Source organism: Oryctolagus cuniculus, chromosome 13 (assembly GCF_964237555.1).
Source record: "Oryctolagus cuniculus chromosome 13, mOryCun1.1, whole genome shotgun sequence".
NCBI lineage: Eukaryota > Metazoa > Chordata > Mammalia > Lagomorpha > Leporidae > Oryctolagus > Oryctolagus cuniculus.
The window spans coordinates 67,301,244-67,319,969 of record NC_091444.1 but is presented as its reverse complement, the minus strand read 5'-3'; the positions used below and the strand labels follow the sequence as shown (position 1 = coordinate 67,319,969).

The following is an 18,726-nucleotide window of genomic DNA, read 5'->3' as shown; positions in this document are numbered from 1 at the left end:
ATATATTCACCTCAGTAAACTTTTAATTCTTTGAATTATGAAAATAAGCACCATGATAGTTGTTTGACTGTCAAAGGTAAAGTAGTGTTAGAAAAATACTTACCACATACAAAAAAAAATTCTTTGCAAACACATTTTAAAAAGTTGAGGAGGGGCCAGCATTGTGGCGCAGTGAGTAAAGCAAGTGCCTGTAATGCTGGCAGTCAATGTGGGTGCCAGTTTGCATCCCAGCTGCTCCACTTCCAATCCAGCTCCCAGTTTATGGCCTGGAAAAAGCAGTGGAAGATGGCCCAAGTATTTGGGCCCTTATCACCCATGTGGGAGACCCAGATGAAGTTCCTGGCTCCTGCCTATTCCAGGGCTATCCGTTGCAGCCATCTAGGGAATTAACCAGCAGATGGAACATCTCTCTCTATCTCTCTATCTCTGTTTTTAAAAATAAATAACGATCTTTAAAAAAGAAAAGGAAGAAAGAAACAGAGGAACAGAACTTCTTCACTGCATTATACTTACAGAATTTTTTAAACAATCATCATCCACATCAAAATTTGATGTATCTGTTGGGCTACTAACTTCTGGAATATAGGGTGCTTCACAGTTTCGAATATTATCCCAATCAATTCCACTAAAAAATGGATGTTTCTTGAAGTCTTCTATTCCATTTTGACCAAGGCGATGTTCTCTACTACAAATGAGTCTTCGAATAAGATCTTTAGCATTTTCAGACACATCAGTCACTTGGGCTGGAAACTGAAACCTCTCCTTAACAGAGAGTAACAGAAACAAAAAGCACATCAGTAGTTAACTAACTGCATAGGTTGGTTGACTTAATTTCTTAAAAATATCTAATAAGTAAATTCTGGTACAAAGTAGTGATACTAAAACAGAGACAGAAATAATTGAGATCATTTTCCTAAAAGAACTTTTAATGCTATATGACTTAGTCATACAGGTGCCATAGAAAGAAAAATTTATTAAATGCTAGAATATCTTTTGCAGCTATCAGAATTAAGAATTGATTAAAAGTAACAGAATCTGACTCAGTACTTGAATGGAGTACAGAGGCTGATAATGTTCACAGTCACATACTTATGACTAAATGATAATATAAATTATAAAATAATTTCCTATTTAGCTAACACTATTTAAAGAAATGTACTCATTTAAATCATTTAATCCTTACAAGAATCATCATAGGTGGCTATTACTCTAATTTTATAGAGAAAAAAAGATACAGAAGGTTTATGTAATTTTGTGTCACATAACTAGTAAATGTTAGAACTGGAATTTGAACTGAAGCTGTCTCATTCCAGAATGTGTGCTATTAAATTCCATGTCATGCTACAAAGATTTCTTTCTGAAATGCTGTATACATTATGTACAGTTTTGTAGCCACTTCCAGTTACTCAATTTTTCATAACTTATCAACTACTACCTTTTCAGCCACATAAAACATAAGCTAAATGAACTGGTTTTTATATATGTAAAGCAACTAACATAAAATGCATCCCCAGAACAAATAGAAAAGAGTAGAAGTAATTCTTCTGGGGTAGAATATTCCTATTCATGTACTCTGGAGCTGTAAAATTGCTAACAATCTCAGAATTATGTAGGAAAACCTTTCCTCTTCTTATTATGGACAATGTATTTCTGTTTCACTTAGTACTAAATAGATTCAAGCTTTATTAATTCATTTCTGTTGTGATCTGGTTTTCAATTTTTTTCATCATATATAATATTGGAACAGTTGTCCTTACACATACATCTTTATTATACTGAATATCTCCAAAGGGTAGAGTCCAAGAACTGACTGCAAACTGAAATAATTCCATCAAAACTTCTAACAACCATTTTTTAAGACTCGAGAAACACACTTGTAAATTTCTTAACACAAAAGATATACCAATTTATATTCCTCTGGAATATAATGTAATAGAATGTCCATTTTATTGCATTATTAACAGTACAGACTACTATCTTTCTTTTGATCTTTGCCAATTTGACAAGAAAAAAAGTATCTCACTCAACACATTTAATTTATTACTAAGGTTGGGAATTTTTCATATGTGTTATGGTCACAACTAAATATAAATGATAATTAACAATGATATAAAATTTCTGCTTATCTGTTATAAAACTAAAGATATTCAATTTCCCACTTATTGGCACTTCTAATATTATGTTAGTGATCACATTAGCTTGAAAAAAGTAAAATATACTAACTTTATGATTCATGATTTTTCCATATGTCTCCACCAGAGATTCTGCGTAAAATGGTGTTTCTCCATAAAGCATTTCATACATACAGACCCCCAAAGACCACCAGTCACATTCAGGTCCATATCTGCCTTTTCCATCTTCCATAGCTTGAAGGATTTCAGGAGAGATGTAATCTGGGGTTCCAACAGCCACTGAGGACTGAACCTGAAGAAGTCATATTTTTATTAACCTACCGTAATATATTAAACAACTTAAAAATAACCACTTATTTACACAAAATAGACTTTACTATCTCAGAACAACTACATCTTCGTCAACTCTCTAAATTTAGCCCCCCCCTTTATTTATTTATTTATTTATTTTGACAGGCAGAGTGGACAGTGAGAGAGAGAGACAGAGAGAAAGGTCTTCCTTTGCCGTTGGTTCACCCTCCAATGGCCGCCACAGCCGGCGCACCACACTGATCCGATGGCAGGAGCCAGGTACTTCTCCTGGTCTCCCATGGGGTGCAGGGCCCAAGCACTTGGGCCATCCTCCACTGCACTCCTGGGCCACAGCAGAGAGCTGGCCTGGAAGAGGGGCAACCAGGACAGAATCCGGTGCCCCTACCCCTTTTGTAAATAAGTTAAACTTCTAAGTTTTATTACAGATGGTAACTAGCTGATTATATTTAGGGGAACAATATCATCAGGCTCATCAACCAACAATAAACTGAGTATGTGATTTAGAATATTATTATTATTGACATTTATCTGTCCACAATGCATGTAAGAAAATGAAATTCTGAAGATTGACAATTATGTGGGGAAAAAACTGAAATTTTGGTCAATATTTATAAGAAGCCTGGAGCTTTTGTAAAATCTCCATAATGAAAGTCTAAGAAAATAAATGTCAAATATGAAGCAAATTATTTACTAATAAAAAGTTTTATAAATAAAAGGAAGAAAGGCACACTCTTCAAAAAAAAGTCACAGGACCAGCATTGGGGTATAGTAAATTAAGCTGTCAATTGTGCTGCAAGCATCCCATATCGGAGTTCATCCTAGTTGATGTGCTAATTTTTTTTTCTTAAAAATATTTCATTTCTGGCCAGCACAACAGTTCACTAGGCTAATCCTCCGCCTGTGGTGCTGGCACCCTGGGTTCTAGTCCCAGTTGGGGCGCCGGTTCTGTCCCGGTTGCTCCTCTTCCAGTCCAGCTCTCTGCTGTGGCCCGGGAGGGCAGTGGAGGATGGCCCAAGGGCTTGGGCCCTGCACCCGCATGGGAGACCAGCAGGAAGCAGCTGGCTCCTGGTTTTGGATCGGCGCAGCGCACCGGCCGCAGCGGCCATTGTGGGGTGAACCAACGGCAACGGAAGACCTTTCTCTCTGTCTCTCTGTCTATAACTCTGTCAAAAAAATTTCATTTCTTTATTTGAGAGGTAGAGTTATAGACAGTGAGAGAAAGAGACAGAGATAAAGGTCTTCTTCTGTTAGATCACTCCCCAAATGGCCGCAATGGCTGTAGCTATGCCGATCCGAAGCCAGGAGCTTCTTCCTGGTCTCCTACAGGGATGCAGGGGCCCAAGCACTTGGGCTCTCTACTGCTTTCCCAGGCCTCAGCAGAGCTGTATTGGAAGAGCAGCCAGAACTAGCACCAGTGCTCAAATGGGATGCTGGCTGGTGCTGCAGGCAGAGGATTAACCTACGGCACCAGGCACCCTGATGTGCTTTTTGATCAAGCTCCCTGCTAAAGGGCCTGGAAAGGCAGTGAATGAAGGTCAAAGTACTTGGGTTCCTGCCACCCACAATTGCTACAGTCATCTGGGGAATGAACCAGTGGATAGAAGATGGGGGGGGGGAGGGGAGACAGAGAGGGGGGAGAGATAAAAAGAAAGAAAGAGGGAGACAGAATTGAACATAAAATCTTAGGTTACATGTTTATTAGAAAATAGATGGCTAACAAAGATCATGGGTACATATGTTTTAAGGTGTTCTGAAGTAAAATACTAGCTCTTCATGTTTTAAAAGAACACATCAAAAAATGAATAAACTCTGAGTAACAGCTAATAATCTGGATTTCCCAGACCAAATTACCATTCTGAAGAATTAAAATAGATTTCTACTTTGGCAATACTAAAATTAAGTAACCTCAAAACTATTCCATCACAAAATTGAAAACACTAGATAAAATAAAACTATTCTTACAAATATTTCAAAGTCTTAAAAAAAGAAAAATTTGAAGGCACCAGTACTTATTCTAGGAGGAAAACCATAGTCTCTTCCTCCCTACATCCCTCAATCCCCTTGCCCTTTTTTTTTCTTTTCCCCTTTAGTTTTTCAACAACATACTTTGAATTTACTTTATAAACAGGCTTAATGCAATATTAGCCATAATGTTCAACAAGTAAAAAATAGATCACTGTTTCACATGGATATAGATGAGAGCTATAAATTATAATCAAATCATAAATGTCAGTTTCACTCACACATTGCTTTTTTGTATTCTGTACTAACACATATCAGAGAAAACATGATATTTTTCTTTTTGGGTCTGGCTTATTTCACCAAACATAATGGTCTCTAGTTGCATCCATTTTGTTGCAGAAGAAAGAATTTCATTCTTTCTATGATTAATAATCCATCATATATATATATATCCCTACTTTAATTGATTGATCAGTTGAATTGAACAGCCAAAATCATTGTGTTACAGATAACTCTCTCATATACTGATTTCAATTTGCTTGGGTAAATTTCCAGAAGCAAGATGACTGGGTCATATGGTAGATCTATTTTCAGATTTCTGAGGAATCCACATACTTTCTTAAATAATGGTTTTAAGAGTTTACATTCCCACCAACAGTGGGATACTTTGCAAAAATTTTCTCCCATCCGCCAGCTGCCTCTTTGTTGAGTGTTTCCTTTGAAGTGAAGAGGCTTCTTAGCTTTATGTAATCCCATTTGTCAATTTTTGCTTCTATTGCCTATGCTTCTAGGGTCTTATCCAAGAACTACTTCCCTATGCCAATATGTCACAGTTTTTTCAATATTTTCCTCTAGTAATTTGATGGTATTAGGTCATAGATTTAGATCGTTAATCCACTGTGATTTTTTTTTTTTTTTTTTTTACAGGCAGAGTGGACAGTGAGAGAGAGAGACAGAGAGAAAGGTCTTCCTTTGCCGTTGGTTCACCCCCCATGAGTTGTTTTTTCTAAAAGGTGGGAATCTTTTTTTTAAAGATTTATTTTATTTATTTGAGAGAGTTACAGAGAGAGGTAGAGACAGAGAGAGGTCTTCTATCCGCTGGCTCACTCCCCAAATGGCTACAACTGGATCTGAGCTGATCCAAAGCCAGGAGCCAGGGGCTTCTTCCGGATCTCCCATGCAGGTGCAGGGGCCCAAGGACTCAGGCCATGGCAGAGAGCTGGATCAGAAGTGGAGTAGCCAGTACTCAAACCAGCGCCCATATGGGATGCTGGCGCTTCAGGCTGGGCTTTAACCCTCTGTGCCACAGCACCAGCCCCGAGGTATGGATCTTACTTCATACTTCCCCACACAAAGTTCCAATTTTTCCAAAACCATCTGTTGAAAAGATTGTCCCTTCTCCAGGGGAGTGATTTTAGCTCATCTATCAAAGATCAGTTGGTTAAGTATTTATGTATGGGGCTGGCGCCATGGCGCAGTAGATTAATCCTCCGCCTGCGGTGTCTGCATCCCATATTGGTAGCGGTTCAAGGCCTGGCTGCTCCTCTTCCAATCAGGCTCTCTGCTATGACCTGGGAAAGCAGTAGAAGATGGCCCAAGTCCTTGGGCCCCTGCACCTGGCTCCTGGCTTCAAATTGGCGCAGCTCTGGTCATTGTGGCTATTTTGGGAGTGAACCAACAAAAGGAAGACCTTTCTCTCTGTCTCTCCCTCTCACTGTCTGTGGCTCTACCTCAAATAAATAAAATCTTTAAAGAAAATATATGGATGAAGTTCTGGGGTTTCTATTCTGTTCCATTGGTCTACATGTCTACTTTTTTGTCCCAGTACCAGGCTTTTGATTGTAACTTCCCAGTAGTATGTCTTGAAACTGATATTATGTGTGATGCCTCTGTATTTTTGTTTTTAAGATAGCTTTAGCTATTTGTGGTCTCTTGTGCTTTCAGATGAATTTTAGTGTCATTTTCTCGAGCTAGAATAATGCCCTGAGTTTTTCAATTGGGATCACATTCAATCTGTAAACTGCTTCAGACAGTATGGACATTTTAATTATATTAATTTCTCCAATTGATGAACATGGAAGAGTTTTCCATTTTTCTGTGTCTTCTTCTGTATCGTTCTTGAATGTTTTGTAATTTTCATTGCACAGATCTTTTACATCCTTGGTTAAATTCATTTCAAGGTATTTAAAATTTTTGTAGCTACTGTAACCAGAACGGATCTTAAAAGTATACAAATACTCTTGATTTTTGTGTGCTGATTTTATAACTTGTAACTTTGCCAAACTTTGTCATAAGTTCCAACAGTCTTAGAGGAGCCTTTCCCCCTATATATAGGATCATGTCATCTGCAAACAGGGGTAATTTAGCTTCTTCCTTTCCAATTTATATCAGTTTTGATTTCTTTTTCTTGTCTAATGATTCTGGCTAAAAATTCTAGAACTATTATGAATAGCGATGGTCAAAGTGGGTATCCTTATCTGGTTCTAGATTTAAGTTGAAAGGCTTCCAGCTTTTCTCCCATTCAATATGATCCTGCATATGGGTTTGTCAAATATTGCCTAGATTGTGCTAAGATATTCCCTTCTATACCCAATTTGCTTAATGTTTTACAATGAAAGGATGTTGTATTTTATCAAATGCTTTCTCTGTATCTATTGCGCTAATTATGTGGCTATTACTAATCAAATTTTTAGTGTGATGAATCACATTTATTGGTTTGCATATATGAACCATCCCCACATCCCTGGGATAAATTCCACTTGCTTTGGGTAAATGATCTTTATATGCTTTAGATTCAATTAGCTGGTATATTTTTGAGGATTTCTGCATCAATGTTCATCAAGGATTTTGGTCTATAGTCTTCTTTTTATTATGGCTTTTTTCCTGGTTTTTGAATTAAGTGATGCAAGCTTCATAAGAGGAATTTGGGAGGATTTCTTCCCTTTCAATTCTTTTGAATACTTTAAGAAGCACTGGAGTTAGTTCTTTAAAAATCTGGTAGAATCCAGCAGTGAGGTGATCTGGAGGAATGATCTCAAACTTACAGAAGTGAAGAGTTTGAAAACAGCCTGCTCTAAATAATTTTTGCTCTAATGCAGGAGCAGGGGGTGTATTTTATGCCATGGGCCATCTGGATATTCATAACATCTCTATCAACTTAAAAGTAGCCTGCTATAGATTTATTGAATTTCAAGTCCTGCCTGCAGTTGCATTAGCAGGGCCAGATCAAATGATTTTATGGGCTTTATACAGCCCATGGACCAGACATTCCCCACTCCTAGGGTAAGGTATACATTTTAAGCAAAAAGGTGAATTATAAAATTATGCTACACAGCTTACAAATATAAGGCTTTTATCTATGTGACCTGTTGCTTATGTGTGAAAAAAAAAATTGCTCCTGTAGAAATTCATTCCTTTAGGTCACAGAGTCACAATAATAGGAGTTTTAATGCACACTGCATCAATGGTCCAGAAATTCTCAAGCTAAGAAACTGACATAAATTTGCCCTAAAAAGCAAAACAAATTCTAAACTATTCTGGAAGAGACGTGCTCAAATTTTGCTAGGCATAAATCTCACACAAAAAAATCTCACTGAAGGTGAGCTCTCAACAGAATAATAGAAACTAAGTGAGGAAATTGTCCATTACAAGTAACAATCAGAAATTCCAACAAAGACTATAATTGGATTGCTAACAACTATCAGATCAAAGTCTAGGAAATAAGCTACTTTTAAGATTACTGAAGACAAAACAAACAATAAAAACATGAAAAGAAATCAAACAAGTTTTAAAGGCAAAAATAGTTGCAAAATTTCATTAACATAATTATAAAAAAATACCCTGGAAGAACCAGCTTTCTGAAAAATGTATACTTAAAAACGTACAGAAGAGCTGTGTAAAATATTCATCATTACCAGAAAACATTAATAAGTCTACCATCATACCAAGGATTTCAGAATAACAAATTGGAGAAATAGAGCTGGGAGGAATATACGAGGGGACTTCAAAAAGTTCATGGAAAATCCAAATTAAAAGTTTATTTTGGGAGCTAGTACTGTGACATGATGGGTAAAGCTGCTGCCTGCAGTGCTGGCATCCCATATAGGCACCAGTTCAATTCCTGGTAGCCCCACTTTCAATCCAGCTCCCTGTTGATGTGCCTGAGAAAGCATTGGAAGATGGCCAAGTCTTTGGGCCCACATCGGAAGAAGCTCTTGGCTCTGAATTGGCCCAGCTCCAGCCTTTGCAGCCATTTGGGGAGTGAACCAGTGGAAAGAAAACCTCTCTCTCTCCTCCTCTCCCCCTCTCTCTTTCTGCCTCTATAACTGCTTTTTCAAATAAATAAATCTTTTTAAAAAAGTTTTTAGTGAAAAATTCTTTTAAACCTGCTCATTTTTTTCACAGTATGCATTTTCCATATTTTGAAGACTCCTAATATGCATAGATTTAAAACTGAACTTACCTTTAAAAATAAAAGATTTTATGTATTTATTTGAAAGGCAGACCTATAGAGAGGAGAAACAAAGATACCTCCCACTCACCGGTTCATTTCCCAGATGGCCACAACAGCTGGGGCTAGGCCAGTATGGTGCTAGGAGCCAGGAACTTTATTCAAGGAGCCAGGAACTTTATCCAAGTCTCCCAAGTGCATGGCAGGGGCCCAAGTACTTGAACCACCCTCTGCAGCTTTCCCAGGAAAATTAGAAGGTAGCCAGATAACAGAAATACAGCAGCCTGATTGAAATCAGTGCTCTGATATGGGATGCCAGTATCACACCACAATGCCAGCCCCTAAATCGATCTTTTAATTCCATGTACCATAAACTTCATGAAGTACCCTCATAACAAACTTGAATCAACAAAATTAATTAATCTTATATATAGAATCCTGTATTGAAAGGTAAGAAAAGACATATTCTTTTCTAACAAATGTGGAACACACAGAAATTGGCCTATTTCAAAAATTCCAACAAATGACAAAAACCTGATATCAAATAGAATAATTTTCCAATAAAATAAAACTAAAAATACTAAATTAATTAATACTTTAAGTAATTCACGGTTCATAGAAGAATATTAAGTTGTTAAATATTTAAAATTCAACAATAGCAAAATGCTCTGGTTTGAAACTTCTGAAGGGAAAGAGCAGCACAATAAAATAGTAAAAAAAGAGGACAAATGACCCACATATCAGAGATTTTTAAACTCGGAAGAAGGCAGGTTAAACAAATTTATGCAAAAAGAAGAGCTGAAACTTTGAACTGGTGTTGTGCTAGGTAGTTGAAGCTGCCATCTGAGATACAGGCATCCCACATGGGCATCAATTAGAGTTCCAGCTGCTTTGCTTCCAATCCAGCTCCCTGCTAATGCACCTGGGAATGCAGTGGAAGATGGTCTAAGTCCTTGAGCCCCTGTTCCCACATGTGAGACTCAGATAGAATTACAGGTTCTTGGCTTCCGCCTGGCACAGCCCTGGCCATGATAGCCATTTGGGGAGTGATTCAGTGGATGGATGATCTCTGTGTCTCTTCCTCCCTAACTGCCTGTCTGATAAATAAATCTTAAGAAAAAAAAAAAAAACAAAAACAAAAACAAAAAAAAACAGAACTTACCAATAGAGACATAGGAAGAAACAGAAACATTGAAAATTTTGAATCAACAGTAGAAAATCCACTTGTAAAACAAACAAAAGGCCGGCTCCGCGGCTCACTAGGCTAATCCTCCGCCTTGCAGCGCCGGCACACCACGTTCTGGTCCCGGTCAGGGTGCCGGATTCTGTCCCGGTTGCCCCTCTTCCAGGCCAGCTCTCTGCTGTGGCCAGGGAGTGCAGTGGAGGATGGCCCAAGTCCTTGGGCCCTGCACCTGCATGAGAGACCAGGAGAAGCACCTGGCTCCTGGCTTCAGATCAGCCCGGTGCACTGGCCGTAGCGCGCCAGCCGCGGCGGCCATTGGAGAGTGAACCAACGGCAAAAAGGAAGACCTTTCTCTCTGTCTCTCTCTCTCACTGTCCACTCTGCCTGTCTAAAAAAAAAAAAAGAAAGAAAGAAAAAAAAAGAAATAAAACAAGTGAAGGTTTCTTTCTTCATAACAACTTTTTAAGTGGAGGTTCAACACAATCGTATATCCAATAAAACTATTTTAAGATCAATAACAAATGTGCCGAAACAAACTTTTTTAAAAAAATATTATCCTCTTGTTGCGGAAAATAAAAATGATTGACTGAGAAAACATACTTAGGAACAAATCTGATTCTAGGAAATTCAAATGGACAGAAACAGTATTCATTAAATTATAAAATGCACCAGGATTCAGAAGAGTGGACAGACACCAAAGAAGAAGCCTCTGCTTTGAGTCCAAGAGGGTTACATTATGCGAGACTCGAGAAGCACTACATCTGTTCCATTCTCTTCTAGTGAAGCTGCCTTCTCTTTGAAATCGTGGTGCACAACTTCCATAGGTTAATACCTCCCTAATTTCAGTATGTGTGTTCTTATTTCATCAGGGCCACCATGCTACTCCTGTCTCCTCATTATCAAACCTAGCATTATCTACTTTCCACTTTGTATTTTATACTTACAATTACCCTAAGAAAGTATAAATCCCTATACTCATCTTCCACCTTTTGCTAGACTATCATATTATTTTTCCTGTCTACATCTATCATGAACCCCACATTAGTGCAATTTTATTATTTTTTCTTTGAAGTCAGATGTCTTTTGTGTAAATTTAAAAAGACAATGTAGTCTTTTTTTTTCTTTATCCACTTATTTATCATGTCTGGTATGTTTTATCCTACAGATCTACGTATCCAAATGGTCTGATCTCCTCTGGCATGGAGGATATTCTTTAGCATGCAAACCTACTAGAATCATTTTCTTGTCTTTCTTTCACTAATCTGGAAATATCTTTAATTCACTCTCCTATAAAAAACAAAAAGATTGATTTATTTTGAAAATAAGAGTTACAGAGAGAGGGGAGAAAAAGATCGATAGATTTTCCATCTGATGGTTCACTCCCCAGATGGCTGCAATGGCCAAAGCTGGGCCAGGCTGAAGCCTGGAGCCAGGAGCTTCTTCTGGATCTCCCACATGAGTGACATGGGCCCAAACATTTGGGCCATTTTCCACTGCTTTTCCCAAGTCACGAGCAGGGAGCTAGATCAGAAGTGTACCAGCTTAGACACGAACCAGCACCCAAATGGGATGCCAGCATCCGCTGGCAGCTTTTCCTGCTACGCCACAACACTGGCTCCTTACTCTCGTTTGAAGAATATTTTTGTGGATAGAGAATTCTCAATTCTCACCTTTCTCATAGCACTTTAAAGAAAATTTCTGTCTTTGGTTTTAGCAGTTTAAGGTGATATGTCCTGGTTTGGATCCCTTTATAGCTTTGAAATATGCAAAGTTCTTTACATCAAAGTCCAGCTCTCTGCTATGGCCCGGGAGTGCAGTGGAGGATGGCCCAAGTGCTTGGGCCCTGCACCCGCATGGGAGACCAGGAGGAAGCACCTGGCTCCTGGCTTCGGATCGGCACAGCGCGCCAGCTGTAGCAGCCATTTTGGGGGTGAACCAATGGAAAGGAAGACCTTTCTTTCTCACTGTCTAGCTCTACCTGTCAAAAAAAAAAAAAAAAAACCGATTTTCTCTTATTTGTCTATAAGCATATTTTTGATAGTTTCTTTATGTCTTTGCTACATTTAACGTATGTGCCATCCAGGCACCTACTGATTCCTTTTATTTTTGTGACTATCCCCATCTCCATTTCTGTTGGGTACAGAGATTTTTTTATTGAGTCCTGGTCACTGTGAGTAAGACACTGTGGAGAGTATGGATTCTGTTATCTTCCCGCTGCAGATTAATAATTCTTGCTAAAAAGCATTAAAAAATTGGCTGGATCTCTTTGAACAAGTGTTGGCTTACTGATTCACTCTTTGAGTGCAGATTTATACAAAGTCTAAGACTCGGGGGACTGGCGCCGTGGCTCACTTGGCTAATCCTCCGCCTGCGGCGCTGGCATCCCATATAGGCACCGGGTTCTAGTCCTGGCTGCTCCTCTTCCAGTCCAGCTCTCTGCTGTGGCCCAGGAAGGCAGTGGAGGATGGCCCAAGTGCTTGGGCGCCTGCACCTGCGTGGGAGACCAGGCGGAAGCACCTGGCTTCTGGCTTCGGATCAGCGCAGCGCCAGCCATGGCGGCCATTTGGGGGGGTGAACCAATGGAAGGAAGACCTTTCTCTCTCTCTCACTGTCTAACTCTGTCAAATAAATAAATAAAAGTGCAGTAGGAAAACATGGACCATGGTTATTTAAAAAAAAAAAAAAAAACAAAAAAAAACAAAAACAAAAAAAAAAAAAAAAAAACAAAGTCTAAGACTCGGCAAGACTACTTCCAAACCCTTTATCTTTTCCATGCTTGGAATTACACTGCTAGATAGGTTTAGAGTAATTCTTAAGGGTTACAAAGGTGTTAGTTAACTGGCTTTCCAGTGCCAGAATTCTAATATACCCTAACACTGTGTTCTAAGATTATGCTGTTTTAAGATTAATATAATCCATTATTAGTAAGACTGGTACAGTCTTGTTGTTCACACATGGAGCCCAATCTACATGAAGCGCCCCCAAATGGAGACTTTAGGCAGTCTCAGACTCTGTGCACAGTTTCCACTCCAATGCCTTACCCTGCAGTTTCTACAAACTTCACTCCGACCTCTTCTCCTAAGCTCTGATGAAATGTTATACCCTACTGTAACTCTACTTTTTTGGAAAAGAGTCACAAAGTGTCCCAATCTTGGGCACTGTTGAGGGACACCCCCTGAACTCACTTCTGCCAAGGTAAAAGTCTTATGCAACCTATTGTCCACTGCCAGAAAAAGTTATGTCAAGTACTGTGTTCAGTCTTACAGTTGTATATAACTGAAAGCCTAATTTGGTACCCATTACTCCTTCCATCATGGATAGAGGCATAGTATCACTTAATCCTTACTTTATAGGCAAAGAAATTTATTAACCTTTGTTTCAAACTTTATTCCTGGGTTTCCTCAAGCTTATTTAGCTGCCAAGAATTAACTGTGTATAAGCAAAAACTGGAAGAGCTGCACTATCTAAGGGGCTTGAGTTTAAAAATATTAGAGATCTATATTTTATCAGAACATAAACAAAACAATTTTAAAAAGCAGTCAAAAGGGGATGGCACTGTGGCTTAGTAGGCTAAGCTTCCATTTGTGGTGCCAGCATCCAATACATGTACTGCTTCAAATCCCAGCTGCTCCACTTCCAATCCAGCACTCAGCTGATGGCCTGAGAAAGCAGCAGAAGATGGTTCAAGTCCTTGGGTCCCTGCACCCACGTGCAAGAACCAGAAGAAGCTCCCGGGTCCTGGATCTCGACTGGCCCAGTTCTGGCCATTGTGGCCATTTGGGGAGCAAGCCAGCAGATGGAAGACCTTTCTCTCTGTCTCTAACTCCACCCCTCAAGTAAGTAAATCTTTTATATTTTGACTGCTTTTCTTTTTTAATAGCAATTTCCAGTTAATTTCTTCAAGTTTTAGTTTCTTCACAAGCTGACTCTATTATAGTTTGCCTCAGTCTTAGAAATCTCATCAAAATTCTCCACAAGATCTCGAACGACTTCATCATCATTCTCTCCAGTATCAAGTGGTGTTTTTTGATCCCCAGATTGTTTGGATAGAGCTTCAGCTAGCCTCCTCAAACTAGTCAGGCTGTCAGCACCACTCTGGTTTAAGATGCTAGGAAACACTTCTGTCAGCTTTGTCTTGGAATGATGATATAATGATGAAAAGTGTTTGCTGCCAGAGAAGTCTGAACTTTAGGATTGTTCAAATAGATCACTGTTCATTGGTTTGTAAACATATTCACCTCTTCAATACCAGAGATGCTGTTTACCCTTAATTTCTTTAAGGAGAACTAAAATTTTTTATCATTGTTGTATGAACCACCTTTTTGTACGAGCAGTTCCTTTCACCAAAGTGCATTATGCCTGCAATTGGTTGAGTTTTTCCTGGTTTGTGATAGTTTCTTTCCTCTTGTCCATGCAGAAATAGGATCATGCCCTATTTGATCCGTCTCAGGCAGATCAACTGAGATTAAGCTCGTACACAGGGACACAAGAGCACATAATCCGTTTTAAAGATGTTCCCTCATTAAGATAAATTTTAAGAAGTCAAATTACTGGTTCAGAGTAATATGACATTTTCATAGTCCATGTAATGTATTATATAAAGGTGTACCAAAAAAAAGGGGGACTTCAGCTAATTAAATTGGTATATATTTGGACTTCTATTATATAACCAGCAAAAGAATTTAAAGTAAATACTAAAAAACAAAAAAAAAAATAACACAAGGGATAAAATTTGGGCATAGAAACTTCTAAGTAAATAAAGAAAACAACTAAAGGGCTTGCAGTTAGCAGAAAGTAAGCAAATGGGAACAAGAAACCAAATCAACCTAAAAGATCTTCTGAAAAAAGAAATCATTCATTGAACACTGTCACTCACAGAATAGGAAAGAAAGATCAAAGAAACAAAAATGAGGAAGTTTAAATTTCTTTGTCCATGTAGCAAACTTTATATTATACACATCTTACACCAAAAATAGTAAAAAAAAAAAAAAAAAAAAAGAATATATACTTATATGAGATGCTTCCTTAATCACTCTGAAAACTAAAAAAATCTTGAGTACAGACAAGAAGGAACAGACAAAAATTTCGTAAAAGGTATATAGTATTAATATTTAAGGTCATTAATATAAAGTGCTAGAATGACTTGTGACTTTAAAAATATGCCCTAGTGTGAAGAAGTGATTTTGTGGAAGGAGATGGAACATAGACAAGTGAGTGGACTGAAGGATAGCAAAAATCAGCTGTTTCTAAAACATAAAGAACACAGTAGCAAAGGAAATATCTACAATCAAAATAATTTAGATTTATATTTATTTACCGTCCCATCTTCCATCAGCTTCAGACAAGAACCAAAATCTGCTAACCGAATATGTCCATTCATATCCATCAATATATTGTCAGGTTTAATGTCTCTGAAAAAATAAGTATATTTCATTTTTAGTTGGGGAAAAAATAAACATAATTAGTTGCTTGGTAAAATAACCTGTTTGAAAAAATCTCAATTTCTTTTCAAAGTAGCACTGTAAGAACATCCAATTATCACATGGATACAAATATTGGTTGTGATTCACATTAAAACTTTCTTTAAAACGTGTAATTTCAGAATTCTTCACAAGATACAAAGCCTCTCTGGTAACTGTCATTCAGATTAAATTAATCATGCCATCTTTTCTTTGGATTTACATAGGTTTCAATGGTATGCCTAATTTCCACAAAGAGTCATAATTACCTTACAGCTATAAAAAATATTATCTGCAAGCCTTTGATATTTGTAAGGGAAAAATATTTTTTCTGGTCCTTTAACCTAACTACAGATAAATTCTCATGTACTATAGGTCATAGCAACACAAAGGACTTGCTTAACAAGGGTGACTTTGCAGAAGAACTGAAACACTTTTTTTTTGTAAAAAGAAAAAATTAAAAGGCATACATTGCAAATTTCTCCTCACATCTCCCATCTATCCATTCTACATTGCCAACCCAATGACTCTGTTTTCTTAACTATCCTTACAGAGTTTTTGTTATGTATATAAAAGCAAGCATATAAATATCTTATTTTTATATAAATAATGTATTATACACAGCAATATACATATTTCTTCACTTACAACAAATTTTAGAGCCATCATTCTTTTTTATAGATTCACAAGATCCTCTAATATGCTCATGGCAAAATTTACTTAATGGATCTGCTGTTGGTCAACACTTGAATTTTCTACCCTATTTTCCTATTACAAACTATGGTGTAAGGATGTTTTCAGGATAAAATTCTAAATGTGTGCATAAAAAAATGCATTTCAAATTTTGATAGATGTAACCAAAGTAGCCCACCACAACAGTTGAATCAATTTACATTCCCAGCAACATGATGTGAAAATATTCTGCATTTGGGCAGTTTGCCTATCTCTAGGTAAAAAGTGGCAATGAAGTTAGTATTAAGTTTTGTACTATCAGTACACTCCATTTCTCCATACACTCTGAAGCTAATTTGTATTTCTGTGGAAATGTCCCTTGCCTATTTTACTACACTGTAGTCATCCTCTTACTGATTTCCAGGAATAATTCTTATGTTAGGAATATTGCCTTTTACTCATTATATGAGCTGCAAGTCTTTTTTTCCCCTCGAACACTTGTCTCTTGACTTCATTTTTTGACTTTGCCTCTCATTCAGTCTTCTTGTGTGTTTTAAATTATCAATGTTTTCTTTAACAAATTTGTGGATTTTAATTCATACGGATATTTTTACCTGCAAGGATATTATAAAGCAACTTGCCCATGCCCCATTCTGTAAGAATTCCAAACTGTCTCAAATTAAACTTAATAACCTCCCCTCAACAAAATCTCAGTCTCTTCTAGTGCTCCCCATCTTGGCCAATGGAAATGCAAGCTAGAAATGAGATGTGTCAGGGAACAAATAAACATTCTTGAAGTCTCTTAACCTATCATTCCTCTGCTTTCCATCTACATCACTGACAATAAATCCTATCAATTTTAACTTCTAAATGTCTTACAAATATTTATTAAATCTCCACGACTATCTCTATAGTCAAAGTGCTATTAACTTTTGCTCAAGTTGTTTAATTGCTTCCCAACTTACCTCTACATTCATTCTTGCCATTAATCAATGTATTTTCTACTCCAGAGCCATGGTATAACCTGCACACACAAATCTTTTCACCTCATTCTCCTGCTTAAAAACTTTCAGTGTTTTTTTTTTTTTTTTTTTAAATATTTATTTGGAAAGTAGAGTGACAGAGAAGCAGAGGCAGAGAGAGGGAGAAAGATCTTCCATTCACTGGTTCACTCCCCATATGGCTGCAACAGATGGAGCTGAGCGGATCCAAACCAGGAGCCAGGAGTTTCCTCCAGGTTTCCCACACCGGTGCAGGGGCCCACAGACTTGGGCCATCTTCTACTGCTTTCCCAGGCCATAGCAGATGGAACCTGAACCGCATTGCAGGCAGCTGCTTTACCTGCTACTCCACAGCATCAGCCCCCTTCAGTGCCTCTTTTTAATTTAAAAAAAAAAATTTTTTTTTATTTTTACAGGCAGAGTGGACTGTGAGAGAGAGAGAGAGACAGAGAGAAAGGGCTTCCTTTTGCCGTTGGTTCACCCTCCAATGGCCGCCGCGGCCGGCGCGCTGAGGCCGGCGCACCGTGCTGATCCAAAGGCAGGAGCCAGGTGCTTCTCCTGGTCTCCCATGGGGTGCAGGGCCCAAGGACTTGGGCCATCCTCCACTGCACTCCCGGGCCACAGCAGAGAGCTGGCCTGAAAGAGGGGCAACTGGGACAGAATCCGGCGCCCGACTGGGACTAGAACCCGGTGTGCCGGCGCCGCTAGGCGGAGGATTAGCCTAGTGAGCCACAGCGCTGGCCCCTTCAGTGCCTCTTAAGATAAAATTCCAAACTGGTATGCAAGTTCCTCCATATTTTCTGGATTTACCTCATGATATCGCCTCTTGTGCTTTAGGCTCTATCCACACTTTACTCATCTTTAAACATACATGCTATACACCTTTCCAACTAAAACTGTGACAAATGCTGTTCTCTCTGAAAGGCTCTTTCTCACCTCACTTCCAACATCTTCAGAATTGCAATTCAATGTTAACTTTAGGAAAGCCTTTTCTGATGCCTCAGAATAGACAAGTGCCCAATTTATATCTCTACAGTCATCATCCTTGGTGGTTTCTAAAACAAACCTAATTTTTTCTATTTTTAAAACTTTAAGCAACAATTTACATATTTGTGGGTGCTGTATATACAAATCATAAGTGTAATTTAAAATGAACTGTTGGGCCAGTGCTGTGGTGTAGTGGGCTAAGCCTCCACTTGCAGTGCTGGCATCCCATATGGGCATTAGTTCATGTCCTGACTGCTCCTCTTCCAATCCAGTTCTCTGCTATGGCCTGGGAAAGTAGCAGAAGCTGGCCCAGTACATGGGCCCCTACACCCACGTGGGAGACCCAGAAGCTGCTCTTGGCTCCTGGCTTTGGATCAGCGCAGTTCCGACCATTGCAGCCTTCTGTGGAATGAACCAGCAGATGGAAGACCTTTCTGTCTGTCCCATCCTCTCCGTCTGTAACTCTACCTCTCAAAGAAATAAGACCTCTTAAAAAAAAAAAAAAAAACTTAATTGTGTAACTGGCTGATTAATACTTATCTCCCCTCTATACTGTAAGAGCTACCAA

The 18,726-nt window shown here is 38.4% G+C and overlaps 1 protein-coding gene and 1 pseudogene across 20 annotated transcripts in view; both read right to left on the bottom strand.

Moving 5' to 3' along the window:
- CDC42BPA (CDC42 binding protein kinase alpha) overlaps window positions 1-18,726 on the bottom strand; it is a 349,867-nt gene that overhangs the window by 166,082 nt on the left and 165,059 nt on the right. For all 20 annotated transcript variants that reach the window (XM_051820816.2, XM_070055638.1, XM_070055640.1 and 17 more), the window contains 3 exons: window positions 15,357-15,450; window positions 2,224-2,424; window positions 514-762 (listed from right to left, as the gene is read on the bottom strand). In XM_051820816.2, coding sequence (XP_051676776.1) covers window positions 514-762; window positions 2,224-2,424; window positions 15,357-15,450 — 544 coding nt within the window. The remainder of the gene's footprint in view (window positions 1-513; window positions 763-2,223; window positions 2,425-15,356; window positions 15,451-18,726) is intronic.
- LOC138844993 (transcription factor BTF3 pseudogene) lies at window positions 13,818-14,590 on the bottom strand (annotated as a pseudogene).